Source organism: Haliotis rubra, unplaced genomic scaffold, assembly GCF_003918875.1.
Source record: "Haliotis rubra isolate DU_JTF1 unplaced genomic scaffold, ASM391887v1 Scf228, whole genome shotgun sequence".
NCBI lineage: Eukaryota > Metazoa > Mollusca > Gastropoda > Lepetellida > Haliotidae > Haliotis > Haliotis rubra.
The window spans coordinates 90,141-103,301 of record NW_025766314.1 but is presented as its reverse complement, the minus strand read 5'-3'; the positions used below and the strand labels follow the sequence as shown (position 1 = coordinate 103,301).

Here is a 13,161-nt window from a genome sequence, read left to right as displayed (position 1 = left end):
GAGCGGGGTGCTGGAGTGGTGTGAGGGGACCCAGCCCCTGGGGATTATCTCATAGCAGGATCCAAGGGGGCCCACCCCAAGTACCGGCCCCAAGACATCACAGCCCTCGATTGCCGGAAACTTCTCCAGGTAAGATGGTCACCTGTCATTACTGTTACACTGTGCAGACTCTTTGGTAAACTAGGGGAAGGAATTGGTATCATTGTGACAAAAAAATAACAATCTGTTCAATCCCTGTAAATGCTAAAGACAAATAAGAAGTATTCAGGTTTTGCAAGAAATAGACGTTCACTTGACGTACTGGATGTTCTGAAAATAGTCCTCCTACTTCCATAGAAGAAGTGTTTACAAGTATCCCGTCTAAAACAAAAATAACAGCTCACAGAATATTTGGTGGTCAAACTAGCCATTCAATAATAGAGTAGATCTCAGTAACAGTTAGCTACTGCCAAAACGTTTTCTCAGTAAGATGGTCACAATGTTCTTGGTTTGTTCTGAATCAGAAAAGATCTTCAGTGCTTGAGCATGTCTGAGTTGTTGAAATGAGAATCAGGCTGTGTTACTCTGTTATCTGTGAAAATCCATTCCCATAGCTGACTCTAAGATTGAACGGACCGCCTCCGTGGTGCAGTGGTTAGAGCGTCCGCCCGGAGAGCGGAAGGTCGTGGGTTCGATCCCAGACCGCGTCATACCAATGGACGTTAAAATATGGTGCTTGTTGGTCCCTGTCTGGTGCTCGGCATTAATGGGTACAACAAGGACTGGTCGGCTCGGAGTCAGTGTAATGTGTCTGAGTGGGGTATTCATTCTTCACTGTGGCATGGTATCTCAGTGGGATAGCACTATGATACCAGCTTAAGTCTGGTCTAGTACAAGCAGCCGCACATACACATACACACGCATGCACTTCGTCATATGAGCAAAATATTCTCAAGCACGAAGTTAAACCCAATTTCACCTCCTCACCGAAGATTGAACAACGTTCTCTCAGTTAACCATCTTGTCAAAAGTACCCAAGGGTTGGAGTCTAGTCACTTTGTGAACCATTTTCTCAGTTATTGCATCTATATGGAGTTTAATAATTGACAGAATAAGTTAGAAAGTTACAAGTGTTCTGATTATTCTGAATACTAAGCAAACTGATATCACAACGTGTCAGTAGACAGGACGCATATAAAGGCCCCATTTAGAACATGAATTTTGGCTTGTAACATACATACACACATGCAAAAATGAGTCTTTTGCTTTTACGGATATGAAAAGTGATTTTCATCAGAAATTGCAAATAAACTTTCCTTGGGTAGGGAGTGCGTGATCCGACTGATGTCCAGAACAAGCTGAAGGCGTACAGGGAGGTGTGTCAGAAGTTCAAGCCAGTGTTCCGCCACTTCTTCATGGAACACTTCTCAGATCCTGCCACATGGTTTGAAAAGAGACTGGCTTATACCAGGAGTGTGGCGACCAACTCCATAGGTCAGTCTGCCCACTCAGTGTGTTAATGTTTCCAGATTATAAGAGAGTTGTTGTTTGCAGTTTTCAAACATAATTAAACATGTCAATTTTTTCTTATCCTGACTCATGATCTTTTGCTTATCTCCCTTTTCTTTTCGAATGTTAGTGGAAACACTTCAATCCCTTGAAGTTCCTGAAGCGGACGTAAAAATACACTCACCCACGAGTTACTTCCCTTTTGCCCTTTTCCCGCCCAAACAGTATTGTGACCAGCCTTACTTGTCACTCTCTCCACTGTAGTCCCACATACGGCATTATATCCTTTTTATTTAGATCCTATTCTTCAAAATTACGCTGTGTATGGATTTGGCAATAACTACTTTGTATTATATGTAAAAACTTTGCAAAAATTATTCGTATTTGTGTCATAATTTCATCGTTATGTAACTTTGTTTACATTTCATGAAATCTTGCAGTGTTTGCAGGCACAGGTTGTCCGTGGCTGATCCTCACCCCCAATGCCCCTCGTGCATAAAACCATGTTCTTCCAGCTTGCGCTGTACTTGTTGTGTTGATTTATCAAATCTTCAGTTTAATCAATATTTGTCTTATATCTATAGACGTGCCATGGATCGGGTGAGGAAGTCATCTCAAGTCACGGCTGATAAAACAGGAGATCAGCCTTCAAACCATATGTTGCTTGCTACTGCTGAAATTCATAATACTTGTGCTATGTTTAGTGCGTTGCAGGGGCAGTCTGCTGGTATGGGGGCTAAGAAGAGCTCGGCTACAACGTAGAAAAAGACGTCATCCTCTTCTACACCGCAGCAGCTTCAATCAACGCAGAACTCTGGCCATGATGGAACGCAGGTTCGAGGAAGAAGCGAAGGCTCGGCAAAGCCTCTCATCTACCGACAGCATGCGCAAACCTACGGACCTGTACGAACCTACAGACCTGCGCGAACCTACTCCTCAGAGAACTACGTCTCAAGACTACGTTGACGAACGTACACCTTTACGAAGGTCTCCACAGTCGGATGACTCTCTCATCTTGGGAGGAGGATAGAAGACATGAGATGCCTACTCATCATTCTACATCTGCGAACCCTCTTCGTTCGAGAACATTCGAAGGATCCATCTCCTACACCTAGCCGCTCTAGATCGAGATCTCACAGACATTCATGAAGTCACTCATCACGAGACAGAGGTTCGCGAAGAGAAGGCTCACATCACAGACGTTTGCGAAGGGATACATCTAGCGACAGACGTTTGCGAAGGGATACATCTAGAGACAGACGTTTGCGAAGAGAAAGCTCACATCACAGAAGTTCGCAAAGGGATACAGCTAGCGACAGACGTTCGCAAAGAGAAAGCTCACATCACAGAGGTTCGCGAAGAGATGAATCTACACATAGAGGTTCGTGAAGAGAGGACTCTCAAGATAGACGTTCGCGTAGGGAGGAATCTGCAGACAATGCTGATGGTCCACACGGACAACTCTACAGTGGCATTCTCCATAAATCGGCAGGGATCCACAAGGTCTCCAAGCCTGCTACAGCTCACATTCCAGTTGTTCCACATCATGAAGGAAGCAAACATCTGGATAAAGGCGTGTCACATACCAGGAACCAAAAACGTACTTGCAGCCGCTCTCTCCCTACCACTGCACCCGTCACCTACGGAATGGATGCTCCATCCAGAAGCATTCCGGCTCATCATAAGGGAAATAGGATCCCCTTGCATAGACCTGTTTGCCACGAGGTTCAACAAACAACTACAGACGTTTGTCTCACCAGTTCCAGATCCTCAAGCCTTGGCAACAGATGCACTGAGCATATCTTGGGAAGTACTAAACGCTTATGCGTTTCCACCCCCGATATTACTACCGGAAGTACTGTTTAAGATGAAACAGACACAGGCGCTACAACTGACTTTGGTCGCGCCATACTGGCCAGCGAGAGTATGGTTCCTAGACCTAATCAAGTTACCAGATTGGCCGAACCTACTAATACATCCGTACACCAAGCAAGTCTACTGGAACCCTACAGCATTCCAGCTACACGTGTGGACCTTATCAAACATGTTTGAAGAAAAGAGGATACTCCGCCAGGGCAGCCAAGGCAGTAACGCTAGTGTTACGCAGATCTACTCGTAACCTGTATGATGACAAATGGCTGAAGTTTGAGACTTATGCAAGGCGGAAAGGCTTCACTGCGATGATAGCTACTCATCCTCAAGTGGCGGAATATCTGTGTCATCTTAGACAGACCAGACATCTGAAAAGTTCGACATTATCTACATACCTTGCCGCCATCAATACAGTGATTACCATGAAAACAGGCATCAAGTTGACGAAAGTACCAGAATTACTTGCTCTGCTGAGATCTTTTAAACTTGAAGACCAGCAAAAGAAGTTCAGAGCTCTGGCCTGGGATCTGAATGTAATTCTATGCCATCTTACGAGTGATGCCTACGAACCTCTAGATCAGACTACCTTCGAGTTGCTGACACAGAAGACTCTGTACAGCAGCTCGAATATCAGAGATACATGTGCTGGACTTTGGTCGAACCACATTCAACACGGGGCAACATGCTGCAGTTCATCTAGGACTTAGATGGGACTTCATTGCCAAGAACCAACTACCTGGTCAGCGCACTGGTGTCAACACTGGCTCTGCATGGAAATTGCTCTATATCTGCAATTATGGAGGGCTGCTTTTGGAAGTCGGACACAGTGTTTGCCAACCACTGAAGACGTCTCAGGCATTCACCAATTTGGGCCTCTCGTTGTAGCACAGCAACTAACGGTTCCGCAAAGGCGCTGAGTTGGAAAATCTCAACCTTTATCATGTTGACTTGTTGATAACTTTTACTAAGGAAAAGTATTAGTTTGAAAGTCCATGCGCACAGTCTAGGACAGGCTAGCATGAGTGATTAAAGATCCTGTATGGGTAAAGATCTTACCTGTACGTGAAGGGGTCGCAACTCATTTATGATAAAGATCTTATCATAATCTATGGGTTGTTATAAGATATCTAGAATAAGAAGATACTAGTTTATCTGTAGCCACATGAATCAACATGATTCAACTTGTCTGAGACTGACGTAAGACAAGAAAGTGGTCCCCCCGAGTTATAACGGAAGTTGGAAGAATAGGATCACGGAAATGCTGTTTTGCAGTTCCCATGGGGAAGATATACAGGACGTATCTAAGGACAGCTGTTGAATCATCCACAAAGTGGCTTGACCCACCACCATTCTATAAGCAAAAGATCATGAGTCAGGATAAGAAATAATATGTAATTTTTCAAGTAAAATTGATATTTTTATACTTATCCTGACTTATGACGAGAAGCCCTCCCAACCTCCCCGCTGGAAACACTTTGGATGTCACAGCAGGTCCAAGTGCATGGGCAGAAAATCAGGAGAGAGTGACAAGTAAGGCTGGTCACATGACTGTTTGCGCGGAAAAGGGCAAAAGGGAGGTAACTCATGGGTGAGTGTATTTTTACGTCCGCTTCAGGAACTTCAAGGGATTGAAGTGTTTCCACTACCATTCGAAAAGAAAAGGGAGATAAGCAAAAGATCATGAGTCAGGATAAGTATAAAAATATCAGTTTTACTTGAAAAATTACATATTTCTATATTCCAATGAAGAATATTTTGCAGACTAAAACAAATCCCGAAACATTCAGCACTTTTTATTTTTATTTTGCAGTGGGCTACATCTTGGGGTTGGGTGACCGCCACGTCATGAACATCCTCATTGACTGCAACTCAGCAGAACTCATCCATATTGACCTCGGTGAGTATTGACCTTGAGGGTGGCACTTTGTGCCAACAGTGGTCTTAATTGTTAAAGGGCAAGTGTACACGAAAATCAACCTTTTTGTCTTGCACTTTTTCATCATAAAAAGTGTTTATCAAGTAGTTTTATATCCAAACCCGTACATATATCAGAAGTAACTAATTATTTTTTGCATTATATCAGTTCATATTTCGACATGTACTGAGAGTTCTATGTCCACAATAAACACACCATGGCTTATGAAATTGACGTCATTGGTGCCCAAACTATAAACGAATGACGTCGTTAGACCTTATTAGACCCATTTCACGTGGTGCAGGTATAGGTGTGGTTCTTGCGCAGGCTACTGTTTTAATCCACCTGTTGCTTGGCCGTCAGCTGACTATGTGGTCAGTTCTACACTGTAATGACGTTGCAGTTTGAAAAAACGTATACACTGTACTAAAAGTGTTACCACGTAACCAAATTGTATAACATATTCAACCTGAGTCGGTCGCCTTTCAAACAGTATCTTTTTTCACAAAACTAAAACGTATATGCATTACATCTAGCTTGCCATCAGTGAATGTACCGGCCTTCTACGTTTGTTACTAAAATTCCTACATAAACCGTACGATATATCCCTCCTTTTCCACCTTCACTTTGATATCGATAGTACATATCCAAATACATCACGCAGATAAATTCAAACTCTGTTTGAAATTCGTTTTTCTATGATATCATCCGCTCATTGTAGATCAAATATACTGAGCATTACATGCATCGTAAATCTCGCTAGTTTTGACACTAAATCACCATTCACTGCGTTTTGCGTATTTTATAGTGTGTCTTAATTCAAATGTCAAATTTTACTGGGAGAATTGAATTTAAAAGGAAAAGACGTATCATTGTGATCAGCAGTAGTTTTGTTGTTGTATGATCAATCACCAATGCTCATTCTGAAACATTGTCGATGAACCGGGAATCGCTGAGAATGTTTTGGAAAATACGCAAAAAAACGTCAAAGTGAATTTCAGCCATATCACAGAGTGTTTATAAAATCACGTCACATGTATGTCGGTTATGTTTCGTCCATAAAATCAATTGTATAATTCAACACCATCTTTCTTACATGAATCCCTGAATTCCTCATACAGTTCAAAATAAACTGACAAATGGACTTTGTCACCAATACGAAGTGTTTCAGTGAAATTTGACGAAATATATCGAGGATATAATATGCCGCACTGGGAAAGGACCACTGAAATGTAAACAACGCCTATCTTAAGATTTTACACTGTATATCCGTTCCCCTACTTGTTGCATACACTTGCTCACTAGTTTTAGAACATGCATGGGAACGGCATCGTAGCAAGCGATAGTTAAATAAAATAGGTCTATTCCAATGATTTTCTAGATTCATCACAACATATTATAGATTCTGAAAGCATGACGCCATGACTGACGCAAACTCACGCACAACGATGACGGAACTTCTCTTAATTTCTGACTTTTTCCCTTGGTCACAATGAAAACAAAAAGAAAATAACAACCAGCAGATTGACAGAATTTGCGGACTACTCACATGTCACATTTATGCATCTATACGTTGCTTGAAACAACAAAAATTTCCTCGAAAACTCTGGCGTACCCGTGTTAGTGAACATGCCATTTTGAAAAAGTCGCTTCCCGATAGTAATGTCATACGGACGTCAACATTGTTATACATATTTGGTATTTTGATTGAGGTGAAGTTATGAATGAAAATACTCACGGTCAATCTGTCCTGCTGCTTACATTTTCTGTTACGCTTCTTTCGTATTTTCACAACCTTTTTTTCACGTGATTAATTTCAGTATTATTATCTTTTGATTTGGGACTAGACAGGAGACCAGTTTAAAATCAAGTGGCACCAATTACGTCATAATCAAAGGGGCGGTAACTCTGGCCTGTTTAGCTCGGCAAACAAAGCCCTCATATTGGCATGACATTTCAGCACTTATTTGAGGGTTATACTTATATTGTAAGAAAAATGAGTGTATATTTTCAAACATTGGTATTAACTAATTAAAACAGTTCACTTTGATTCACATAAGAATAGATGTGATTTCTTCGTGTACACTTCCCCCTTTAAGATATACACTTGGAACAACATTACGAGTGTGTTTCATCATCAAAAGGTCTTGTGACAAAAATCATTTGGGTATGTTCATTTATCATTAATGTTCCAGGGCCCCGTTCCTCAAAGCGATTGTAGCGTTACGACAGTCGTAAGCCTATGTTAAAGTATGGGAGTTACGATCATCTTAGCGCTACGATCGCTTTAAGGAACCGGGCCCTGGATGCCAAGGAGGAGATTTTAGTTTTGAGATTACTGGTGTTCATATATGTTATACATTTGACAGGAATTGCATTTGAGCAGGGTAAGATACTGCCCACCCCAGAGACAGTCCCGTTCCGCCTGACCAGGGACATCGTGGATGGCATGGGCATCACTGGTGTTGAGGGCGTCTTCAGAAGGTCAGTCAGCCAGTCAGGCCACTGTTACAGGCCCCTGTGGGCTTTGGTGTTGTTAGATCATGGGCCACATAACTGATCAAGTGGTCAGGCTAGGTGACTTTGATGATATCATGTTATCATACCCTGTGTAACCCGTGAAGGTCCGGGCTAGAATTGATCTTCAGTAACCCATGCTTGTCGTAAGAGGCGACTAACGGGATCGGGTGGTCATGCTTGCTGACTTGGTTGACAAATGTCATTGTTTCCAAATTGCAGATCGATGCTCATGCTGTTGATCACTGGATTGTCTGGTTCAGACTCGATTAGTTACAGCCCTCCGCCATATAGCTGGAATATTGCTGAGTGTGGCGTAAAACTCAACTCACACACTCACTCATACCCTGCTCAAAACATCTATCACTGGATTGTCTGGTCCAGAATCAATATTTTACAGGTTGCTTGAAATGTACCATATGAAAACAAACTAAAAAACAAATAATTAAGCAAACTTTGTATGGCCATTGGAGATGATAGGTGCATTGCAAGCAAACAAAGATCTTGTTGTGTATTCTCTATTAAGGGCCAGTGCTCTAATCCCAGTTTGCTGCAATAGTAAGGTCATCTCTCAAATGAAGCTTTACCAGTGTACGAAATAAGCCAAAAACCCAGCCAGACATCTGGGCTGGTAACTTCAAAAACTTACCAGCCCAGAAGAGGTTTAACCAGTCCTTCTTAAATACTGAATAGACAGTGCCAATGGACATGTTATCTGAATATTGTTTTTCACCCGTCCATCGGGCTGGCTAGCTGTAAAATTAGACCGTCCAGCAGAAATCTAGCCCGTCTCGGGTGGTCGGACCGGCCTTATTTCATACACTGGCTTTACCCTTATTCCTTTTGTGATGCCGGAAAAATTGTGAATCTGTGTACAGTAACTTCTATTGTATTGATGTGTTATTGGGAGAAGTTATTACCTTTAGCTGACATGACTTGTTTTAGTGGCATGGCACTAAAAATCTTGACCCGAAATTGGCTGATGATGGAGCAAATATTGACAGTTCTTTTCATTTGACTCTGTTCATTCCTGGTGTTTTGTTGCAGATGTTGCGAGAAGATGATGGAGGTGATGCACACCAACCAGGAGTCGCTGTTGATGATCCTGCAGGTGCTGTTGTACGATCCCCTGTACGCCTGGTCACTGTCCCCCCAGCAGGCCCTCAACATACAGAACCAGCGGGGTGGTGGGGACATGGACAGCAGCGACCTCAACTCCACTGCAGCCAACATTTCCACTACTGACATGGGGCACCAGTCAGAGAGATCAGGTGACAGGAATAGCAGTTGATATCCGTTGAGGGGTGGTGGGGTAGCCTAGTGGTTAAAGTGTTCACTCGTCATGCCGAAAACCCAGGTTCAAAGCCCTTTTATGGTGTCCCCAGCCATGATATTGCTGGAATATTGCTAAAGTGGCACAAACTCACTCACTGATCTCTGTTGATGTTGTGGTCGACATCCTATATTTGCCCTGATTGTCTTTGGTCTCTTAGCTTGTGGGTTTCTCCAGAGCGACTGTGCTACCTAACTCACGTTGGCTTTCCATGCTGTGACATGTGATGGGAAAAATGGGACTTAAGGCAGCATTTTGTATGGTGATGATGATGATGATGATGATAATGATGATGGGACTTAAGGCAGCATTTTGTATGGTGATGATGATGATGATGGGACTTAAGACAGCATTTTGTATGGTGATGATGATGATGATGATGGGACTTAAGACAGCATTTTGTATGTGATGATGATGATGATGGGACTTAAGACAGCATTTTGTATGGTGATGATGATGATGATGGGACTTAAGACAGCATTTTGTATGGTGATGATGATGATGATGGGACTTAAGACAGCATTTTGTATGGTGATGATGATGATGATGGGACTTAAGACAGCATTTTGTATGGTGATGATGATGATGATGGGACTTAAGACAGCATTTTGTATGGTGATGATGATGATGATGGGACTTAAGACAGCATTTTGTATGGTGATGATGATGATGATGATGGGACTTAAGACAGCATTTTGTATGGTGATGATGATGATGATGATGGTGGTAGGATATTTATATAGCACACATATCCACGCAACTAGTACACGCTCAAAGCCCTTGAGTGTTCCCTTGATCAGCAGATGTCTTTTTTTCTGGCATTCAACCCAACTCCCTAGGTAGTATTCAACTCATGCAACCTGTTATGTGCAGCAGTTATCACACAGCCTCATCCTCACAAGGTACCCATTTTTGCAGCTGGGTGAACTGGGACACATAGTCACAGTATTTTGTCCAATGATACTGCACATTACTATACCCGTTACTGTATAAAGAGGCGGTTGAGAGAAAAAAGGGACAGTCAAACCTGAGCCCCTTGTTTCTGCCATCTTTAGGTTCCTTCCTCACAACCCACACTCAATAATTTCACTGAAGAGGTAAATATCTATCTCCTCTATTCCCTTGGGCTTCAAGCTGACACATAATGATCTAACAAATCTGCTCGTTGTGTATTTGAACTCCCCCCCCTGTCATGATTGTTTTGCTTGTATTGTGCTTTTGTCTGTTGCAGTTGAAAGTCAAGAGCAGGTAAACAAGATGGCTGAACGAGTGTTGCTACGGTTACAGCAGAAGCTGCAGGGTATTGAAGATGGCATCCAGCTGAGTGTGTCGGGGCAGGTGAACAATCTCATTCAGGAGGCGCGGGACCCAAACAATCTGTGTAGGCTGTTCCCAGGATGGCAGCCATATCTGTAGACACAACTTCATTCAGGAGGTTGGTGCGGAACAGTCTGTGCAGGCTGTAAGATAAAGGTCTCGAACACTGGGAACTCTGAAAATATGCATGGTTCCTGGCATGACAGCATTTACTGAAATACAATTCAGGAGGACCTGAAACCAAACAATTTGTGAAAGCAATGAGACACGGGGTTTGAGATTAAGAAGATCAACTTCCAGACAGCTCCAATGGTAACCCATCCTTGATGTGCATTGCAGGAATTTCAAGACTGTAACAGTTGTTGTAGTCTGGAGGTCATTCTTGCAGTGGACTGAAACTGCCCAGAGTGATCTTAGCTGAAAGATGATGAAAACTCCCTAATGGTATATGTAGGGCTTAGATTGCTTAGCAAACACAGCCCATGTCTGCTGTTGCTTGGGGTAGAGGAAAACATTAGTGTACACAAGACAGAGAAGAATGATTGGAATAACTGGTGAGGACTTGTTGTTCAAACTGATTTCAAAAGTGGTTGAGTATGTGAGCATTATTTTGGCCTAAGATCTTGCAAGGCCAAAATTTTGCTCCCAATATTGAAATTGAAATTTCCAAATTCAAATAATATTCAGTGGAATAAGTTCACTGGAATTTTGAAGTATTTAAATCTTTTAAGTTCTTGAAGGAACTTTCAGTACATTCATGGATTTTCCACAGATGGATGCACAGAACTTTATTCACCATTCCAGAGACATGACATTTTGCCAAAGGTACTTTATCTTGACAATCATAATCTATAAAGGGAAACAAGTATGGTTTAAAAGGGAGATAACTAGCATGTGTACTGGTAAATAAGTATGATCTACAGGTATAGAAGGAAGATAGGGAAGATGTGTACGAGGAGGTATGTGTGATGTGTATAACAGAGAAAGGTAATGGGTGTTTTGAAATGGGAGATAAGTAATGTATGGTAAGTGTAATAAGCCTTATGTGTAAAGGGAGATAAGTAAGGAGTGTATATGGAGATGAGTAGGGTGTGGTGTATAAAGGGAGACAAGTAGTGTGTAGAAATGGCAGGTAAGTGGTGTGTGTAAAGGGAGATATGTAAGGGAGATTAGTGTGGTGTGGTTTAAAAAGGGAGATAAGTCATGTGTGATGTGAAAAGGGAGACTAGTAGTGTATGGTAAACAGAGACAAATGATGTTTGTAAAGGGAGATAATCACGATGTATAAAGGGAGACAAGTATGGTAAAGGGAGAATGGTGTGTGTAATGGGAGATAAGCATCATGTTTGATGTATAAAGGGAGACAAGTATTGTATGGTAAAGGGAGATAAGTGTGATGTGATTTATATAGGGAATTAAGTAATGCGTGATGTATAATGGGAGTAATGTATGGTAAAGGAGATAAGTGTGATGTGATTTATATAGGGAATTAAGTAATCGTGATGTATAAGTGTCATGTGTGATGTACAAAGGGAGACAAATGGTGATCATGTGTGTAATGGGAGACAAAGCGACATGTGTGATGTATAAAGGGAGACGTGGTGTGTAATGGGAGATAAGCGTCATGTGTGATGTAAAGGGAGACAAATATTGTATGGTAAAGGGAGATACGTGGTGTGTAATGGGAGATAAGCGTCATGTGTGATGTATAAAGGGAGACAAGTATTGTATTGTAAAGGGAGATACGTGGTGTGTAATGGGAGATAAGCATCATGTGTGATGTATAAAGGGAGACAAGTATTGTATGGTAAAGGGAGATAAGTGTGATGTGATTTATATAGGGAATTAAGTAATGCGTGATGTATAATGGGAGATAAGTAGTGTATTGTAAGGGAACATATGTGTTGCATGTACATAATATAGCAAGTAAGGGACCGTTATTTATGGCTAGAGGGGGTGATGATAATTTTCATGGAGAAGCAAGTACAATGTGAATGGTCCCCCCTAAAATTTATGTACGAAATAAGTGACGGCCCCCATGCATGTCATGTACAAAATCAATGAATGTTGTTCTCCTCAATAGTGTGATATGTCCAGATATTTCAGCGGTTTTAAGAAGAACATTTAACTACAAAACTTATGGTAGTTTTTCTTGAATGGTGGCGAAACCCTTATTTCTTCCCTCACAGCAAGTTTCATGAATGACTGACTGAGTGAGTTTTGGTTTTACTCCGCTTTTAGCAATATTCCAGCAACATCACGGCGGGGGACACCAGAAATGGGCTTCACACATTGTACCCATGTGGGGATTCGAACCCGGGTCCTCGGCGTGATGAGCCAACGCTTTCACCACTAGGCTACCCCACCGCCCCTTTCATGAATGAAGCATGTTTGATATGAGAGTAGTAAGCATTGCATCCATTACAGAACACCCGTGCATGTTAACTGATAGCAGAAAAAATGAAATTTCTGCCATGGTTTTCAGATATAAAAATAGATTTTTAGTCGATGTAATTATTCTTCAAACCATGTGATATTGATTGATGTTTTCAGAGAATTTGTTTTCTGCAGTTCTTTGTGCATGTTGTACACAATTATTCTAGTGTTGAACCATTAGTGCTTATTCTTAAACATGTATTTCCCCATAAGTGATGGGTAATGATTTGTCATGGTTTTATAAATGTTTCTGTATGCTTGTTTATGTGTCAAAGTGTTTATG

General features: G+C 41.8%; 1 protein-coding gene across 1 annotated transcript in view; it reads left to right on the top strand.

The window, feature by feature from the left end:
- The window catches only part of LOC124277804 (serine-protein kinase ATM-like), a 120,121-nt gene extending 108,259 nt beyond the window's left edge, over nucleotides 1-11,862 (top strand). Inside the window, 7 exon segments of the mRNA XM_046713519.1 lie at nucleotides 1-41; nucleotides 44-129; nucleotides 1,305-1,473; nucleotides 5,171-5,257; nucleotides 7,645-7,759; nucleotides 8,840-9,063; nucleotides 10,357-11,862. Coding sequence (XP_046569475.1) covers nucleotides 1-41; nucleotides 44-129; nucleotides 1,305-1,473; nucleotides 5,171-5,257; nucleotides 7,645-7,759; nucleotides 8,840-9,063; nucleotides 10,357-10,541 — 907 coding nt within the window. The 3' untranslated portion in view covers nucleotides 10,542-11,862.
- The last annotated feature ends 1,299 nt before the right edge of the window (nucleotides 11,863-13,161 follow it).